Source organism: Centropristis striata, chromosome 16, assembly GCF_030273125.1.
Source record: "Centropristis striata isolate RG_2023a ecotype Rhode Island chromosome 16, C.striata_1.0, whole genome shotgun sequence".
Classification (NCBI taxonomy): domain Eukaryota; kingdom Metazoa; phylum Chordata; class Actinopteri; order Perciformes; family Serranidae; genus Centropristis; species Centropristis striata.
The window spans coordinates 36,342,126-36,362,325 of NC_081532.1; the positions used below are offsets into that span (position 1 = coordinate 36,342,126).

The following is a 20,200-nucleotide window of genomic DNA, read 5'->3' on the forward strand; positions in this document are numbered from 1 at the left end:
GATAAATCTGACCTGAGACCAGCAGACAGAGACGGAGTTTTAGAGTGAACCTGAGTGAGACGGAGACAGATTTGGATCTGGGACAGATAGTGGTTTTAATATTTAGTTTCATGTCTATCTGTCTTGCCTCTCCACTTCTGCTCTTTGACATAAATAAATGAAAACTAGATGAAACAGTTGTGATCCCTGACTGAACCTGAGTCCTGACCTGAAGATTAAATCAGGTTTGTAGTTATGACAGCTTTTTACTTGAATGACTCAGGTCTCAGATCAGTTCAACTTATTGCTGATTTAGAGTCAAACTAAAGTTTGACTTCAGAGTTTGGTTTCTGTGGATGTTTGCTGAAGACATGAAGTGTGAAGAGCTGTTGGTTTCGTCCCGTTCTATATTCTCCTTTAATGTTTCTTTAATGGATCTCATGAATGTTCCTGAACAAAGAAACTCTCCTGGATGCGTCTTTTTTTTTCTAACCTACTTTGGATGAAACTGCAGTTTCTTCTGTGTGATGAAAGCCTCGACGGTCGGTTCCTGGCCACAGTGGCTCGAAAGCACAAATAGATGAATTTACTGTTTATCAGACCACAGATAAGGTAGGCTGTGCTCATGACTTTCTGAGGAAAGTCAAGCACTGGAATTTTTGGTCCCACAAAATATTATCAGGTGATGAAGGAACATATTATAATAATATATATATACCCTTTGTGAAAGGGTCAAACCCTTGCAGGTCTTTCAACCAGGTGACCGGCGTTTGTGTCCTGTTTACAGTTACCTCAAGGAGCTCTACCGTCTCAATGATTTTGAGAATCTCTTCAAGGTTTCCTCAAGGACCTTTACAAACTCTAGAACCTCCTTAAGGAGGTCTTCAATCCACCCAAGGAGCTCTAAAACCTCATCAAGGAGGTCTACTATCTTTCTAGAATCTCCTACAGTATCCTCAAGGACTTCGGTAACCTTCTCAAAGAAGTATTTGATCTCTGCATGGTCTCATCTTCTCTACAACTGCTAGAACCTCGTCAAAGAGGTCTACAGTTACCTCAAAGAGGTCTACAGTTACATCAAAGAGGTCTACAATCCACTCAAAGACCTCTAGAGCCTCCTCAAAGACATCTGCTACACCCTGAGGTTCAGAACATCCTTGATGTTTAGTTCCCGTCTGCACCAATCAGATCACAGACAGTAGTGACATCATCGTTAGGAGACAGAACAAACGAAAAAATTAAAGATTTTATTATTTGTGCAAATAACCAAACACAAACAACTGATTTAATTTCAGTTTTACTTAATCAGAGACACAAAACATCACACACACACTGCATGAGACTGCAGCTCCACTCTGCTGGAGGATGAGTCACTGTGTGTCTGCATCACATACACACACACACACACACACACACACACTCAGCAGACTCAGGCCTGTACAGTAGAGCAGCGAGTCTCAGAGGGCAGCAGGAGCTCGCCCTGATTTAACCACTGTCTGTGTGTGTGTGTGTGTATGTCTGTGTGTGTGTGTGTGTCTGTGTGTGTGTGTGTCTGTGTGTGTGTGTGTGTGTGTGTGTGGCTTTGGCTTTAAACCACTTCCTGAATTAAAGGGATGGACAGATTAGAGCATTAAAGGGGAGGAAACAGATCCCTGATCTTCTCTGCGGGAGGTCAGTGTTTGTTTATCATTCGAGACTTTAAAGCTGTTTATGAATCTCACTTCATTTGATCTCAGTTGATTTTATCACTTATTGCTTTTTAAAATGTTTTTAAATAATAAAAACAACGTATGAGACTGTCCTGTTTTTCTCTCTGAACAAACCACATCCAGGAATATTTCAAAAAGCTCTTAATATTTTCACATCAGTTGATATTATTATGTTAACAAGATTTTTTAAATATTGGAAACGCCTCCTGCTCCTCCACTGTGATTTCTACCTTTTTGATTTTTTTTTTTGATTAACAAACTTGTTCTTGCTTACTAACTGCCCAGTACTATACCACAGAGTCCAGAGTTGAAAGGGGGAAGCAGAAATCTTTTTGAAGAAGAATCCGGTCCCTTTTGGGTTTGGTGTTTCCAGAGTAATTTGCTGTTGGCTCCAAAAGCTCGGTGAAGGTCTCTGTGATTATATCCAGTATAGACCACAGGCAGGACTTAGAGCGTGGTGGTGGGCCCAAGTTTGGTTTGGGGCCTAGCAGGCCTTCCCTTAGAGCTGGAGAGAGGGAGATGGTCTGGTGTACCTCCTGGGAGATCAGACCAGGACAGCAGGCGTGCTGACCCTCCGAGGGAGTCGAGAAGAAGAGAGAGAGGAGATGGCTGCAGGAGACTTTTGTCTCTACCTGGGAGTTATACTTCCTGTTAGAATTAGCCAATGAGAGTGTAGATGCAGATACCTGTGGGGGTGGGAGTCGTTTGTCTTTGTTTGGAGGGGAACAAAGAGAGACCTCCATCTTGGAAGCATGAATTCAAGAAATTGTTGACACAATTATCAATGCATTCAGTCCATAAATCCAAATGAAACTTGTGGAATAGCTGTGAGCCCTACAACAGTGTCTCTGAGGAGCATAATTTAATGTTTTTAACAGGATCTGGTTATTGCAAACACTTTATTTTAAATGACACATGTAGAATAAAGAGATTCTGACACTAATATCAACATTTTACACTTTCTTTCTACTAAATGGTTGATTTTTGTTGATTTTTAATATTGAATACCGTTTAGTTTCTTGAGCCATAAGGACTGAAGTATGAAGGGGAGTTCTTTGTTTGTTGTGGTGTTAAACAGCACAGAGGTGAGACTGAGAGACCCAGAGGACAAATGTCCTCCTGTTTGACCTCCGACACGTCTCTGTTTGTTAGTTAGATAGTTAGTTAGTTTGTTTGTTTGTTTGTTCTCTGTGTTAACATGCTGCAGGTCAGATGAGTCTACAGCTGCAGCTACACTCTGAGCTGTGTGATGCTGCACCATTTGGGGAAAATCTGTAATTGTATTATCTGTGGGGTAAAGGTGGTGTCGGGTCCAAGAGTCCCTCAACCTCGTCCAGCATTTATATCATTTATTTCCACTTTAAACTGTCTTTTAGAGCCGAACCAGGACCTGTTTGGCCCCAACCTTAGAGAAGTGCTGATGGAGCACAAATTCAACCAAACCAAAGCTTTTTGTTCCAGCAGTGAACCATACCATGTCCTGAGACTCTCATAGGAGTCTATGGGACCTGTGGTAGAGAATCTGAGGGTCAGAGGCAGCAGGAGGCAGTTTGGCGTGATGTTCAAGTCTGAGGTGGAGTTATTTGTAGCAGAGTGAAGAGAGCGGGCTGGAATATGTTATATTATTATTATTATATTTCTATATTTTTACATTTATTTTATTGTTTATTGGGAACGGCTGATGTAAATGCACTCAGAGAACAGTTTGTACCTGCAGGGACCGGACCGGGTTCTGTTGAGGTTCTACTGAGACTGTTACTGACGGTTCATCTGTGGTTCTGTTGTTCCTGTCGGCCTCTTCACACGGAGCCGCTGATTGGTGTGTGTGTGTGTGTGTGTGTTGGTTTGATGACATCAGCAGGGAACATCAGCGAGTCATCGGAGGGCGGAAAAAAATCTGAAATCTAAAAATAGAAAAGAGAAAAAGTAGGACGACCAGATCACCCACAACACCTCCTCCTCCTCTCTCCTCCTTTTCTTCCTCCTCCTCCTCCTGCTCAACACCTCCTTCTCCACTCCTCTTCCTCCACAACTCCTCCTCCTCCTTTTCTTCCTCCTCCTCCTCTCTCCTCCACACTTCCTCCTCCCACTCCTCTTTGTCCTTCTCCACCTCCTCCTCCTTGGCCTCCACACCTCCTCATCATTTTCTTCCTCCTCATCCAAACCTGCTCCTCCGCCTCCTCCTCTTCTTTCTCCTCCACAACACCTCCTCTTCTTCGTCCTCCTGCACACCTCCTTCTCCTCCTTTTCCTCCTCCTTTTCCTCCTCCTCCTCTCCTCTGGAGGACTTTTATTGTGAAGCAGCTGGAGGGCTGTATTATGTACAAGTATTTCTTGTACATTGTATGAAATTATTGATTCTTGAGTTATTTATTGATGATGAGCAGATTCACTCTGAGAGTGTGAGATCGGAGGAGTTGACTTGTTTGAGTCAGAGCTGCAGCAGGGCGGCAGAAATAGAGGCGAAGTGTAAAAATAAAAGCGAGTGGTAGAACAGGCAGCTGCTGACACACTGTGAGTACCGGAGAACCTGCAGGCTGCCGCCGTGGATCAGGGTTAGTGGTCCAGTCTGCTCCTCCTGCTGATGCTCACTCATTATTTCACTACTTTAATTAGCTGAACCATCCCTTAGAGTCCACCTCAAATCTGACCTGAAATATTCCAGCTGGTCTCAGTCCGACACTTCCTGTTAGCTCTCACACCTGCAGACAGGAAGTGACTCTGAGAGGTTTGTTGTTGATGAAACATTGATCTTTGTTTCTATTTATTAGGGCCACGGGGCAATCGCACCGAGCACTGGCCCCTACAGCAATAGTCGTGAAAAACTGCCCAAAATTTTGCATTGAAGTGAATGGGGCGGCCGGAAAAAAATGAGCAAAAAAAACCCAATAATTGGAGATTTTTAAACGTCTACTTCTCTGGCATAATTTCACCTAGAGACTCCATTTAAACTTAAACAGTAGACACAAGTCTTGTGTATCGGTGTATTAATCCACGTTTCGATAGGTCATATAGTTTTTTATCAATCCCTGTTCAATGACCATGATCATTTTTGGAGAAATTCTGAGATTATAATGGGTATGGGTAAAAAATAAATTTTAAAACTGCGCTCCAGGCCGCAAATTCCACTCTACAGAAATAATTTATACATAGAAACGTAGGAAAATTTGTCTTCTCCCTCACAATCCTCTGGTAAAGCTGTCAGAGTTATAGTTTGGGCGTAGGACGCAGAGATGCACCACCAACACCACCAACAGCCTCATTGGCTCCCATATTAAAAACGCAGGAAGATTTCTGTAGAAAAGCATATTTAACAGTTTTTAAGATCGCTCTTAAATTCATTTTTCTTCACAAAAAAACTTGTAGCTGTTCAGGAAGAACTCAGGACGCTCAAAGTGAAGTCGGATCAATGATAGGTATTATGGTTTTGCCAAAAATGCTTTCTGTTCGAGGCCAGAAATTCCAGTCTGTCCACCTCTGGCTGCTGCAGTTAATTCTATTGATTGCTCTGCTCTGATTGCCTTTGATCCTTCGATGTGATTAACACTCCTGCAGATACACACACACACACACACAGGTAACTTTATGTGATTTTAGTTACACACACACACAAATGCATGCGTAAGCGCGCACACTCCTCCAGATACACGTTTCACACACACACACACACATTTTGAGGTTAAAGGTCATAGGTTGCTGTATAAATAAATACTTGAAGAGGAATGCTTGTTGTAGGTGTGCTCCTTGTATATTATATAGTATCATAACATTACTAGTATTAATTGTTTGAAATCTCTAAAGAATCTCATCATAGTGTACACACAGCGGCAGTAGCCCCCGTGGCCCTTTCAGAATTTCCCCAGAAGAAATTTTGTAGTTGGACTTTGTTACTCAAGACTTTTGCTGTGAAAAACTCACACAAACTCTTGCAGGTCTTATCCGCTGTGGTGCAGGTGTGATGCAGGTGTGTATGGCGTCATGTTTGAGTCAAAAGTCGCACGAGCGATAACACACCTGCACGCGCATTTATTTCGTGTCGCGCGCGCAGATTTCAACTGCCGCGTGCACTTGTTTGATCTTCGCGCACATATTCAGCAACCGAGTGAAGCAGATTCTCCCCGTGCTCGCTCGGAGCTCTGCTCACGCGGAGCGGGGATTTGACACATTGGGGGAGGGGCCAAGGCTGACCCCAGGCCTCTTATGATTGGTCATTTTCCAGCCCTCCACGTGGCCTTTTCAGTTTACTGCTGACAGCTGGTAGCGGCGGCATCATCTAAACAACAACAACGGTTGTTTCATGACGTTCACGACCAAAACTCTACGCTTCATCACTGGGAATAAAAAGGTTAGAAATGCTGTTTCTTGTTTCTAAATGATCGTACAGTAGTTAAAGTGTTAGATCCATGGGTTTGCTGTGACACGGAGCAGAGAGCTGCAGTCTGGCTTTGCAGGCTGTCTCTCACCTGTCTGTCTCTCACCTGTCTGTCTCTCACCTGTCTGTCTCTCTGAAGCAGAGGATGGCGGTCGTCTTAATTTACGTCAGTCTTCTCAGACAGCTCACAAATGTTTTTAATGTTTTGATCCGGCCTGTGCTTGGATCAGGCCTTTATTGATTCATTGATTCTTAAGTATTTCTGACTGCTATGTTGGTTTTATTTTACATCATTAATTGTGATGGTAATTTACCGTATTTCCTCAATAAATAGCCAGTCTCATATAGCTAATGGCCGGGGGCATTGTTTACATGAACAAATAAAGGCCGGAACAGCACTTTTTAACCTTTAACCCTTAAAAAAAGAAAAGAAAAAAAAGAAAAAGAAACCTGGACAAGGATATGATCAGAAAGTCTTCCAATGTTTGTGGGATGTCTGAGAAGACTGACGTAAATTAAGACGACCGCCATCCTCTGCTTCAGAGAGACAGACAGGTGAGAGACAGACAGGTGAGAGACAGACAGGTGAGAGACAGCCTGCACCGCTGGACTGCAGGTCTCTGCTCCGTGTCACAGCAAACCCATGGATCTAACACTTTAACTACTGTACGATCATTTAGAAACAAGAAACAGCATTTCTAACCTTTTTATTCCCAGTGATGAAGCGTAGAGTTTTGGTCGTGAACGTCATGAAACAACCGTTGTTGTTGTTTAGATGATGCCGCCGCTACCAGCTGTCAGCAGTAAACTGAAAAGGCCACGTGGAGGGCTGGAAAATGACCAATCATAAGAGGCCTGGGGTCAGCCTTGGCCCCGCCCCCCAATATGTCAAATCCCCGCTCCGCGTGAGCAGAGCTCCGAGCGAGCACGGGGAGAATCTGCTTCACTCGGTTGCTGAATATGTTCGCGAAGATCAAACAAGTGCACGCGGCAGTTGAAATCTGTGCGCGTGAAACGAAATAAATGCGCGTGCAGGTGTGTTATCGCTCGCGCGACTTTTGACTCAAATATGACGCAATAGGTGTGGTGCAGGTGTGGAGCTGGTGTGATGCAGGTGTGGTGCAGGTGTAGTGCAGGTGTGGTGTAGGTGTGGTGCAGGTGTGGAGCTGGTGTGATGCAGGTGTAGTGCAGGTGTGGTGTAGGTGTGTAGGTGTAGTGCAGGTGTGGTGTAGGTGTGGTGCAGGTGTGGTGCAGGTGTGATGCAGGTGTGGTGTAGGTGTGATGCAGGTGTGGTGCAGGTGTGGTGCAGGTGTAGTGCAGGTGTGGTGCAGGTGTGGTGCAGGTGTGATGCAGGTGTGGTGCAGGTGTAGTGCAGGTGTGGTGTAGGTGTGGTGCAGGTGTGGAGCTGGTGTGATGCAGGTGTAGTGCAGGTGTGGTGTAGGTGTGTAGGTGTAGTGCAGGTGTGGTGTAGGTGTGGTGCAGGTGTGGTGCAGGTGTGATGCAGGTGTGGTGTAGGTGTGATGCAGGTGTGGTGCAGGTGTGGTGCAGGTGTAGTGCAGGTGTGGTGCAGGTGTGGTGCAGGTGTGATGCAGGTGTGGTGTAGGTGTGGTGTAGGTGTGATGCAGGTGTAGTGCAGGTGTGGTGTAGGTGTGATGCAGGTGTGGTGCAGGTGTGGTGCAGGTGTGGTGCAGGTGTGATGCAGGTGTGGTGTAGGTGTGGTGCAGGTGTGGTGCAGGTGTGATGCAGGTGTGGTGTAGGTGTGGTGCGGGTGTGGAGCTGGTGTGATGCAGGTGTAGTGCAGGTGTGGTGTAGGTGTGGTGTAGGTGTAGTGCAGGTGTGGTGTAGGTGTGGTGCAGGTGTGGTGCAGGTGTGATGCAGGTGTGGTGTAGGTGTGATGCAGGTGTGGTGCAGGTGTGGTGCAGGTGTAGTGCAGGTGTGGTGTAGGTGTGGTGTAGGTGTAGTGCAGGTGTGGTGTAGGTGTGGTGCAGGTGTGGTGCAGGTGTGATGCAGGTGTGGTGTAGGTGTGGTGTAGGTGTGATGCAGGTGTAGTGCAGGTGTGGTGTAGGTGTGATGCAGGTGTAGTGCAGGTGTGGTGTAGGTGTGGTGCAGGTGTGGTGTAGGTGTGGTGTAGGTGTGGTGCAGGTGTGATGCAGGTGTAGTGCAGGTGTGGTGTAGGTGTGGTGCAGGTGTGATGCAGGTGTGGTGCAGGTGTGGTGCAGGTGTGGTGTAGGTGTGGTGCAGGTGTGGAGCTGGTGTGATGCAGGTGTGGTGCAGGTGTGGAGCTGGTTTGATGCAGGTGTGGTGCAGGTGTGATGCAGGTGTGGTGTGGTTCAGGTGTGGTGCAGGTGTGGAGCTGGTGTGATGCAGGTGTGGTGCAGGTGTGGTGCAGGTGTGGTGCAGCTGTTGCAGGTGTAGTCCAGGTGTGGTGTAGGTGTTATGCAGGTGTGTTGCAGGTGTGGTGTGGTTCAGGTGTGGTGCAGCTGTTGCAGGTGTAGTCCAGGTGTGGTGTAGGTGTTATGCAGGTGTGTTGCAGGTGTGGTGTGGTGCAGGTGTGGTGCAGCTGTTGCAGGTGTAGTGCAGGTGTGGTGTAGGTGTGATGCAGGTGTGTTGCAGGTGTGGTGTGGTTCAGGTGTGATGCAGGTGTGTTGCAGGTGTGGTGTGGTTCAGGTGTGATGCAGGTGTGTTGCAGGTGTGGTGTGGTGCAGGTGTGGTGCAGGTGTGGTGCAGGTGTGTTTCAGGTGTGATACAGGTGCTAACCCTCTCTTTTGTCTCTCTGTGTCGTCTCCACAGCGCCCCCTACAGTGCGTATTGTGCACTCGGGCCAGGCCTGTAACGTGGAGGAGGAGCGCTACAGCGAGCGCGTCTACACCATCAGAGAGGGAGAAACGCTGGAGCTGCAGTGTCTGGTGACGGGACACCCCCGACCACAGGTACCCCGATACTGGGGACACTGGTTTACTGGTTTACTGGTTCTAAATGTGTTTATAAATATTTATATATCTGCCTGTAAGTGTCATAACGACAGAAGCTTATCAGCAATTTAAAAAAACCTAAAATAACTGGACGACTAAAACAGTAAAACCAGTCTTGATGCTTTTATTGTCTCCTTTAAATTAAATTTTGTCAAAAGAGAAACATGTCATGAATCTATCCGTCGTTTTCATTACAAAGACTTTAAAAAGTGAACGAACAACCAGACACACACACACACACACTCACACACACACACACTCGCTATTGACTCTGCAGAGCACATACAGTAATAAAACTCCCATCATCCCCGGCGGCGTGCTGTAAGTGCCAGAGCTCCCGCCGAGCTGAGCTGCTCCGACTTCTTTTGTGTTTCACAAATGAGAGCAATCACACAGAGAAGAAGAAGAAGAAGGAGAAACCCTGGAGGACGAGGAGAGCCGCCGCCTGGGAACGAAGAGAGAGAAGAAGACGAGAGAGACATTTACTGTGAGTGAAGAGACGAAGAGGCTGAGAGAGAAAAGAAGAGCAGATAAAGAGTGATGTCAGCAGAAGATCTTCTTGGCTTCAGTCGAGTGTCGTCCTCATTAAAGTTTATTAAGATTTAATAAAAACAACTCGACATCTTCAAAAACAAATAACCAGCGAGGGCCATGCGGGAAAACTCTGTGTGTGTGTGTGTGTGTGTGTGTGTGTGTGTGTGTGTGTCTGTGTCTGTGTGTGTGTGTGTGTGTGTGTCAGTGGCGTCTCTAGGCTAAAACATTCGGGGCTACAGCCCCAGATGTTTTTTAATTAGCCCCGAATATTAATTAAAAAAAAAAAAAAAAATATATATATATATATATATATATATATATATATTTTTTTTAAAATCACATCCTCTAACTACGGTTATCTTATGTTGATGCTTCGATAAAACAGTGTTTTGGGACAGGTTTGAGTAAAAAAGCCACTACTTTGGCTTTGGCCACAAGTGGTTAACACCTCCAGGTCGCACGTGACGTCAGGCAGCTTGACAACAGGAAGCTGTTCAGCTGAAGTAACAAGATATCATGTCACAAAAAAAGATTTCCATGTTTTTACCCCCAAAGGTGGTCAGCAATCAAAGAGGTAATGGGAATAGAAATATAATAAATAATATAATAATAAAAAAATAGAAATTATGTAAAAATGTATAATTTTGAAAAGAGTGTTGCAGCTGGAACTGCTAGAGGGAAGTCGCTAACGTTAGCTAGCTAGACTCTAGAAGAAGCCCAAGCTTAATTGTTTTTAGGTACACAATCTATGAATCTATGAATCTAGAGGGGAAAGTAGCTAAAGTTAATGTTAGGCTATAACGTTTTTCTTTCTCATGCATGCTAGCAGCTAGCTAGCTAGCATACAGGGATCCTGCACAGCCTGCTTCTTTTACTGTAGCTGCTAATGTGTTAAATGGAAAAACAATGTGCTGTTAGCTAGCTAGCTAATGTCAGTACATGGGTGCAAACTAAATTCAAAATGGGTCATTCATTTGATGATCTGTGGTTATGGGATTGCATCGTTTTCACCTTTTTCACCTGTGATATGACAGGTTGGCAGTGCACACCTGTACTGAACCAAGCATTCGTCTCTGAATGCAGGTGGAGAGTGAATTGTGTGAATGTCTTAGAATGTCTCAGGCTATTATTATTATTATTATTATTATTATATATGTGGAGAATGTTTCTATCTGCTTAACTCTTCTGGGCTGAGCCCCGCATGTGTGTGTGTGTGTGTGTGTGTGGAGAGATGTTGGTGTTCATTACTTTCTCTGTGTTAACAACACAGTTTATTTATATGGACTAAAATCTTATAAAACAAACATAAAAACAAGTCAAAGACCTGATCCTTGTCAGCAGTTATCGTCCATCAGCTGCTGTCTCTCTGGACGAGAAACGACATAAGTAGAAATGAATAAATAAATAGATAAATATAAATGTAGAAATAAAAAAAATTGATACATAAATGCAAAAAAATGCATGGATATATTTTTACATTCATTTTATTATTTATTTTGGTGTTTCTGTTTTAATTTATTCATTCATTTTAATGTATTGAGTTAATTTCCACATGTAATAATTTCTGCATTAATTAATTTATTTGTGTGGGACTTCTCTCTGATCGCTGTGTTTGGATCTACACTCGCAGAACTAAATGAATTAATTTAGACATAAATATATAGAGAAATAAATGTAGAAATAAATAAATCAAAATGTGGAAATATATGACAAGAGAAATAAATACAGAAATACCTAGGTACATATTATATTATATGAAGGATGAAAGAATGAATAACTACATTTGGAAATAGAAAAATATATACATATAAATATATTTTGACATTTATTTTATTGTTTATTGGGAGCCACTGATGTAAACAGGCTCAGAGTTTAAATCCGAACAGTTCACTGAAGTAAACTGATCTGCAGAGTGGTTCACTGCAAAGATTTCACAATAAAAGCACAAAGTGTTTGCTGTGCAGCTCATTAAAAGAGGAAATCCTCCACTGCAGACTTAATTATCCATCAATTGAAAACACACACACAGCTTCAGAACATTTAAACAGTTTTTTTTCAGACACTTGTTTTATTATTTAACCATAAATATTACTGTCAACTATTAAATGAATCATTAACTATTTTCACATTCAAGTCATTAGTAATTGAGTCATTTTTAAAGAAAAAAAGCTTTTCAAAATATGAATACCAGCTGATAAAAAACCCATTCAATCATCTGATAACTCTGACTCTGTTTATTCATCTCAATTTGTTTTCATCATTTGAACAAATCAGTAGAAATTCTCTGACTCCCTCAAATCTGGAGATCTGGAGATGATTTTTTCTGAATGGATCAAACACAATAAGATGTTAACATGAATCGTATCAGATTCAGAAGTTATAATATTTGTGTCTTCATCATCAGTAATAATCAATAATCAGGTCAGATCAGCTGTTTCTCCTCTCTCCATCATCATCTCCCTCTTATTTCTTCTTCTTTAGTCTCTGTGCTGTCAGTCTGTGGAGCTAAAAATAGATCAGCTGCTGGCACATAGTCTGCACACACACACCACACACACACACACACACACACACACACACACACACACACACACACACACACACACACACACACACACACCACACACACACACACACACACACACACTGTAAGACAGTTTTTTCTCTGTCTCTGCGTCACTGCAGAGCTCAGCTTCCTCTGCATTTTTATTTCTTCTCTCCTCCTTCACCTCTCAGCTCTGCTCAGGTTTCACGTTTTAATCTCTGATTTACTGAAATCACGACTCGATTTTAGTATAAAACTAGCTGAGCACTGATTCTGTCCCACAGTGTGGATGAAAATGTTTTTATGTCCTTTTTGTGTCCTGTGAGTCAGATCTTCTTCCACTGAGTTGAATGTAAATCACTCTGATAGTCCTTCTGGTCCTGATGAGCTCAACGTTTCCTTGTTGAAGGAAATTAAAAGGACGTTCAGTCAGTCTTCAGCTTGATTTAACCAGTTACCATTCCAGGTCCTTTTTTATTGAGAATTGGTGGTTGTGGGCAGTGGAAGTTTGGGGAGAGATATCAGGTCAGCAATAAACACATAGAACCACAGAGAACCACATAGAACCACATAGAACCACAGAGAACCACATAGAACCACAGAGAACCACATAGAACCACATAGAACCACATAGAACCACAGAGAACCACATAGAACCACAGAGAACCACAGAGAACCACAGAGAACCACATAGAAGTGGTGAAGTGGCTCAGCACTGGGAGTCAAGTTGTTCTGGTCAAAAATATCTAATTAAAATGACTGAATGAATTAAAATGACTGAATGAATTAACTATTTATTTATTTAAACCTTGATGGTGAATAAAGGGTCATAACATCAGTGGTGGCTTTCTGAAGTCCAGTTCATGTTCAACTGTGTCCCATAAGTTGTTGCAGCAATTTTCGGGTCGATACGGTTACTCAGTTGGTAGAGCGTTCGTCCAGTAACCGGAAGGTTGGAGGTTCGATCCCCGACCATGGCAGCATACATGTCCAAGTGTCCTTGAGCAAGATACTGAACCCCAAATTGCTCCCGTTGCACCCGTTGCGTTCATCGGTCTATGATTGAATTCCCAGTGGTGGCAGGTGGCTCCAGTGTGCCCTGGTAGCCCTGTGACTATAATATAATGATGTAATGAGGCTGATGTGGAGTTTAAACGGTGACGTCACTCCGGAGGGAGGACAGGTTCATGTCCATGTGGAAATTAAAGAAAAACACTTTTTATGTAACTTACGTTTTTTTACGCAATTTTTGTAACTCACGGTCTGTGAATAATGTTTCTTTTACATAACTCACTTTTTTAAAACCTAACTTCTGTAATTCACTGTTTGTGATTCATGTTTTTTTTAACGTAATACATTTTTTATGCAACTTACATTTTTTTCCGTAACTTCCGTGTCTCACGTCGTCCTCCTAACTCTTTCCCTTCCAGCCTTTCCATCATGTATTTCCTGTTTAAACTATCTTTTAGAGCCTAACCAGGAGGGTTTCTGTCCTAAACCGGGAAGGTTTCTGTCCTAAACCGGGAAGGTTTCTGTCCTAAACCAGGAAGGTTTCTGTCCTAAACCAGGAGGGTTTCTGTCCTAAACCAGGAAGGTTTCTGTCCTAAACCAGGAGGGTTTCTGTCCTAAACCGGGAAGGTTTCTGTCCTAAACCGGGAAGGTTTCTGTCCTAAACCGGGAAGGTTTCTGTCCTAAACCAGGAAGGTTTCTGTCCTAAACCGGGAGGGTTTCTGTCCTAAACCGGGAAGGTTTCTGTCCTAAACCGGGAAGGTTTCTGTCCTAAACCGGGAAGGTTTCTGTCCTAAACCAGGAGGGTTTCTGTCCTAAACCAGGAAGGTTTCTGTCCTAAACCAGGAGGGTTTCTCTCCTAAACCAGGAAGGTTTCTGTCCTAAACCTGGAAGGTTTCTGTCCTAAACCAGGAAGGTTTCTGTCCTAAACCTGGAAGGTTTCTGTCCTAAACCAGGAAGGTTTCTGTCCTAAACCTGGAAGGTTTCTGTCCTAAACCGGGAAGGTTTCTGTCCTAAACCGGGAAGGTTTCTGTCCTAAACCAGGAAGGTTTCTGTCCTAAACCTAGCTCAGTGGTTTTCTACCTGCAGCTTTTATCACCAGTGAGCCGTACGTAGATATAATGAATGTTGTACAGCAGGTTGTTGTAAACTCAATCAGGCTACATGCTGTTTTGTTACATTTTACTTTTACGTCTGTGATTTTAGGCAGCAAAAACAGTCTGTGTTGTTTATTTTTAGGGTACAAAGCTTCTTTAAGAGTTCCTGGTTAGTTTATAGAAGTTGAGTTTAGTGACATTTCATCTCATCACATTGTTTGGACGCCTACGCTGGTGTCATGGTTTCTGTTCGTCCTTCATACTCTGTTTCCTCACTTCCTCTTTCACCCTCGCACTCCTCAACACCTCGTCGATATTTTTCAGAATGACCACGGCCACTAGAGGGCGCCGCCAACAACACACGTTAATAAATCAGCACGTTGAATGAGCTGACTTATGTAACTTTATCCTTATTTACCAATTCAGTTTTAAATTATTTAGTTTAATCTGACAAATAGTGAATATTTTCTCATAGATGACGTTCAGGTGAACATGATGTTTGTCATAATGAGACGCTGGCGTTTGGTTAATTAGACTCCGTGTCGTCACACAGATCCAGGATCTGTGGACTATTTATATCTCATTAATCGTCAGTTCGCTGGTTGGAGCCGTTAACGGATAAAAAGCCTGCTGACTCCAGCTGGCAGCCGACATGTGGAGCACTGGACCAGGAGGAGGAGGAGGAGGAGGAGGAGGAGGAGGAGGGGGAGGAGAGAGAATCAGGCTGGAAAATGTGCTGATGGAGGCAGACACACTGTTTGTTTCAGAAGTGGAGGAAAGTTATTGTTCATTTATATAAATCCATAAAACACACAAGGAGCTTTTTGAGGGTCGAACAAAAAAAACTTCTTGAACCGTCTGAAGCCCAACGAGCAGCTCCTGTCACTTGTTACTATTATATATATATATATTATATATATATATATATATATATATATATATATATATATATATTATATATCTGTGTCCTCATGTTTAATGCAACATAAAGAATCTACATGAATCTATAAATAAAGTCCCACAGCTCTATGGAACAGGAACAACTCAGACATGTCTTTGTCTCCTTTTGGTCACAATTTATAACAGAGATCTTCCTAACTGATGATCCGTTGTTGGAAAGTTCAACCTCTGAAGATAATGTCTGTTTTTACAGTTCTTTTCTTTTAAACGTTGTTTACACAACAACAGTTAGAGTGAATCAGTCGTCTTTGTTTTCAGGCTTCTTCCAACAATGTTCATATAATATGTGTCTTCTCTTTGTGAATTAATTATTGTGGAATCTGACATCTATTATAACATTTATAAATGTATAATCTTTATCACATATGTAATAATCTGACCTATGTAACGTCAAACAATAAACTATGAATATTAAATTGACAAGTTTTTTTTAGAAATAGTGTTTTTATTTTTCAGGGTCTTTATTTTGTAGTATTCAGTCAGATTATCTGCTTTATTTTCCTCTGATCCAAATAGTTTTAATGATTAAACAGTAAATAAAATCAAAAATGTCTCTGAGAGACAGATGGAGAGAAGAGAGGATGATGATGGAGGAGGAGAGGAAGGGACGAAGAGAAACTGACCAACAGCTGCTGAATGAGGACACACACACACACACACACACACACACACACACACACACACACCACACACACACACACACACACACACACACACACACACACACACACTGGAGTTAATCTGCAGCAGGTTAATACAGTGTGACATCAGTTTCCATCTAAAGACTCCTGTTGGTATAAAACCATTAATAAACAGTATACAAACCAGCATGTAAACGTTAATAAACCAGTATAAAACATTATATGAACAGTGATAAACCAGTATAAAACATTATATGAACAAGTAATAAACCAGTATAAAACATTATATGAACAAGTAATAAACCAGTATAAAACATTATATGAACAAGTAATAAACCAGTATAAAAACATTTTATGAACCAGTAATAAACCAGTATAAAACATTATATGAACAGTGATAAACCAGTATAAAACATTAATAAACCAGTATAAAACATCATATGAACAAGTAATAAACCAGTATAAAACATTATATGAACAGTGATAAACCAGTATAAAACATTATATGAACAAGTAATAAACCAGTTTAAAACATTATATGAACAAGTAATAAACCAGTTTAAAACATTATATGAACAAGTAATAAACCAGTATAAAACATTATATGAACAAGTAATAAACCAGTATAAAAACATTTAATGAACCAGTAATAAACCAGTATAAAAACATTATATGAACCAGTAATAAACCAGTATAAAAACATTTTATGAACCAGTAATAAACCAGTATAAAAACAATATATGAACCAGTAATAAACCAGTATAAAAACATTATATGAACCAGTAATAAACCAGTATAAAACATTATATGAACCAGTAATAAACCAGTATAAAAACATTATATGAACCAGTAATAAACCAGTATAAAAACATTATATGAACCAGTAATAAACCAGTATAAAAACATTATATGAACCAGTAATAAACCAGTATAAAAACATTTTATGAACCAGTAATAAACCAGTATAAAAACATTATATGAACCAGTAATAAACCAGTATAAAAACATTATATGAACCAGTAATAAACCAGTATAAAACATTATATGAACCAGTAATAAACCAGTATAAAAACATTATATGAACCAGTAATAAACCAGTATAAAAACATTATATGAACCAGTAATAAACCAGTATAAAAAACATTATATGAACCAGTAATAAACCAGTATAAAAACATTATATGAACCAGTAATAAACCAGTATAAAAACATTTAATGAACCAGTAATAAACCACTATAAAAACATTATATGAACCAGTAATAAACCAGTATAAAAACATTTTATGAACCAGTAATAAACCAGTATAAAAGCAATATATGAACCAGTAATAAACCAGTATAAAAACATTATATGAACCAGTAATAAACCAGTATAAAACATTATATGAACCAGTAATAAACCAGTATAAAAACATTATATGAACCAGTAATGAACCAGTATAAAAACATTATATGAACCAGTAATAAACCAGTATAAAAACATTTTATGAACCAGTAATAAACCAGTATAAAAACATTTTATGAACCAGTAATAAACCAGTATAAAAGCAATATATGAACCAGTAATAAACCAGTATAAAAACATTATATGAACCAGTAATAAACCAGTATAAAACATTATATGAACCAGTAATAAACCAGTATAAAAACATTATATGAACCAGTAATGAACCAGTATAAAAACATTATATGAACCAGTAATAAACCAGTATAAAAACATTTTATGAACCAGTAATAAACCAGTATAAAAACATTTTATGAACCAGTAATAAACCAGTATAAAACATTATATGAACCAGTAATAAACCAGTATAAACTGGTCTAACCCCCCCTCCTCTGTGCAGATCCGGTGGACGAAGACGGCGGGCGGCGCCTCGGACCGCCAGGCCGAGTCGACGCTGCACAACGACACGCTGAAGATCACAAACATCAGCCGCCACCAGGGGGGGCGCTACTACTGCAAGGCTGAGAACGGGCTGGGCTCGCCCGCCATACGCTCCATACGGGTCGACGTCTACTGTAAGGACACGCTAACTAGCTTAGCTTAGCATAGACACTGGAAAGACTGGCAAACAGTTAGCTAATCTTAGCTAAGCATTAAGAGAGGAAGCAGGTGGAAACAGTTCGCTTAGCACGTTGGATAAAAGCGCTATATAAGTGCACCCCATTTACCATTTACCAAAGACAGTAACCAGGTGGAAGCAGTTAGGTGAGCTTAGCTTAGCATAAAGACAGTAACCAGGTGGAAGCAGTTAGGTGAGCTTAGCTTAGCATAAAGACAGTAACCAGGTGGAAGCAGTTAGGTTAGCTTAGCTTAGCATAAAGACAGTAACCAGGTGGAAGCAGTTAGGTTAGCTTAGCTTAGCATAAAGACAGTAACCAGGTGGAAGCAGTTAGGTTATCTTAGCTTAGCATAAAGACAGTAACCAGGTGGAAGCAGTTAGGTTATCTTAGCTTAGCATAAAGACAGTAACCAGGTGGAAGCAGTTAGGTTAGCTTAGCTTAGCATAAAGACAGTAACCAGGTGGAAGCAGTTAGGTTAGCTTAGCTTAGCATAAAGACAGTAACCAGGTGGAAGCAGTTAGGTTAGCTTAGCTTAGCATAAAGACAGTAACCAGGTGGAAGCAGTTAGGTTATCTTAGCTTAGCATAAAGACAGTAACCAGGTGGAAGCAGTTAGGTTATCTTAGCTTAGCATAAAGACAGTAACCAGGTGGAAGCAGTTAGGTTATCTTAGCTTAGCATAAAGACAGTAACCAGGTGGAAGCAGTTAGGTTAGCTTAGCTTAGCATAAAGACAGTAACCAGGTGGAAGCAGTTAGGTTAGCTTAGCTTAGCATAAAGACAGTAACCAGGTGGAAGCAGTTAGGTTAGCTTAGCTTAGCATAAAGACAGTAACCAGGTGGAAGCAGTTAGGTTATCTTAGCTTAGCATAAAGACAGTAACCAGGTGGAAGCAGTTAGGTTAGCTTAGCTTAGCATAAAGACAGTAACCAGGTGGAAGCAGTTAGGTTATCTTAGCTTAGCATAAAGACAGTAACCAGGTGGAAGCAGTTAGGTTAGCTTAGCTTAGCATAAAGACAGTAACCAGGTGGAAGCAGTTAGCTTAGCTTAGCATAAAGACAGTAACCAGGTGAAAACAGTTAAATCCTGTTACAGTGTTGGAGCTGCAGGTGGATTAAAGACTTCCTGCTGCTGTTTCTTGTCAGATAATGACATCACAGCGTCCTGACCCACATGTGGCGTCTGATAAACTCGTTGTTTGTGCGTCTGATTGTCGTTGACCTACATGGTGGCGCCCCAGAGCGCCGCTGGCTGACGGCCTGTCACATCAGAAGGTGTTTCATGTTGCAGCAGTAGAAGCGTCTCGGTGTTTCTGATGCTGCGGCGTCCCTCGTCTCAAAAGTTTCCAGTAAAAGTGAAAGAACGCCTGCAGCGGCGTTGTGTAACTCCACGCTGCATTGTGTAACACCGCGCCCCCCGGCCCATTCCTGAATGCATCACAGGGACCTAAGTGGTACCTGAACGCACCGTGGCTGAGTGCTGCCTTCAGGGCCGCAGGAGTGTGGAGTTCTGGGAGTGTTTGGTTCGGGGCCGTGGCGTGCTGGCGTGCCGGGCGGAGTCGGCGTCCATTAGCCTCTCTGCTGGGGGGCGGGGGGGGGGGGCTCATTAAGGCGGTGGCGTCTGATTGGCCAGCTGACCGAGGACCTCGCTGTCTTTTAGCCAGTTAAAGAGACACACAGCTGCTGTTGTTTGTTTATTTATTTTCATGTTTATTTATATTTTATATCTCTGACTCAGGAGGAGTTTAATCATTTTACTACAATTTATACAAAAACTTTCTCTTCTTCCCATTATTCTCCGGAGTCCTCCCCCTCCTCCTCCTCCTCCTCCTCCTGCTCCTCCTCTCCTCCCCTCTACTCGTGCTCCTCCTACTCTCTCCTCCTCCCCTGTCCTCCTCCCCTGCTCCTCTCCTCTCCTGCTCCTCATCCTCCTCTCTCCTCGCTCTCCTCCACCTCCTCCTCCTGCTCCTCTCCTCTCCTCCCCCCCCCCACACACACCTCCTCCTCGTCCTCTCCTCCTGCTCCTCTCCTGCTCCTCTCTCTCCTCCTCCTCCTCCTCCTCCTCCTCCTCCTCCTCGTCCTCTCCTCCTCTCTCTCCTCCTCCTGCTCCTCCTCCTCCTCCTCTCCTCTTCCTCCTCCTCCTCCTCCTCGTCCTCTCCTCCTCGTCCTCCTCCTCCTCCTCCTCCTCCTCCTCCTCCTCGTCCTCTCCTCCTCGTCCTCCTCCTCCTCCTCCTCCTCCTCCTCCTCGTCCTCTCCTCCTCCTCCTCTCCTCCTCCTCCTCTCCTCCTCCTCCTCCTCCTCCTCCTCTCCTGCTGCTCCTCTCT

General features: G+C 42.4%; 1 protein-coding gene across 1 annotated transcript in view; it reads left to right on the forward strand.

Moving 5' to 3' along the window:
- Positions 1-20,200, forward strand: part of mdga2a (MAM domain containing glycosylphosphatidylinositol anchor 2a) — a 93,529-nt gene that overhangs the window by 24,131 nt on the left and 49,198 nt on the right. Inside the window, exons 2-3 of the mRNA XM_059352691.1 lie at positions 8,850-8,989; positions 17,661-17,835. Of these exons, the coding sequence (XP_059208674.1) occupies positions 8,850-8,989; positions 17,661-17,835 (315 nt within the window). The remainder of the gene's footprint in view (positions 1-8,849; positions 8,990-17,660; positions 17,836-20,200) is intronic.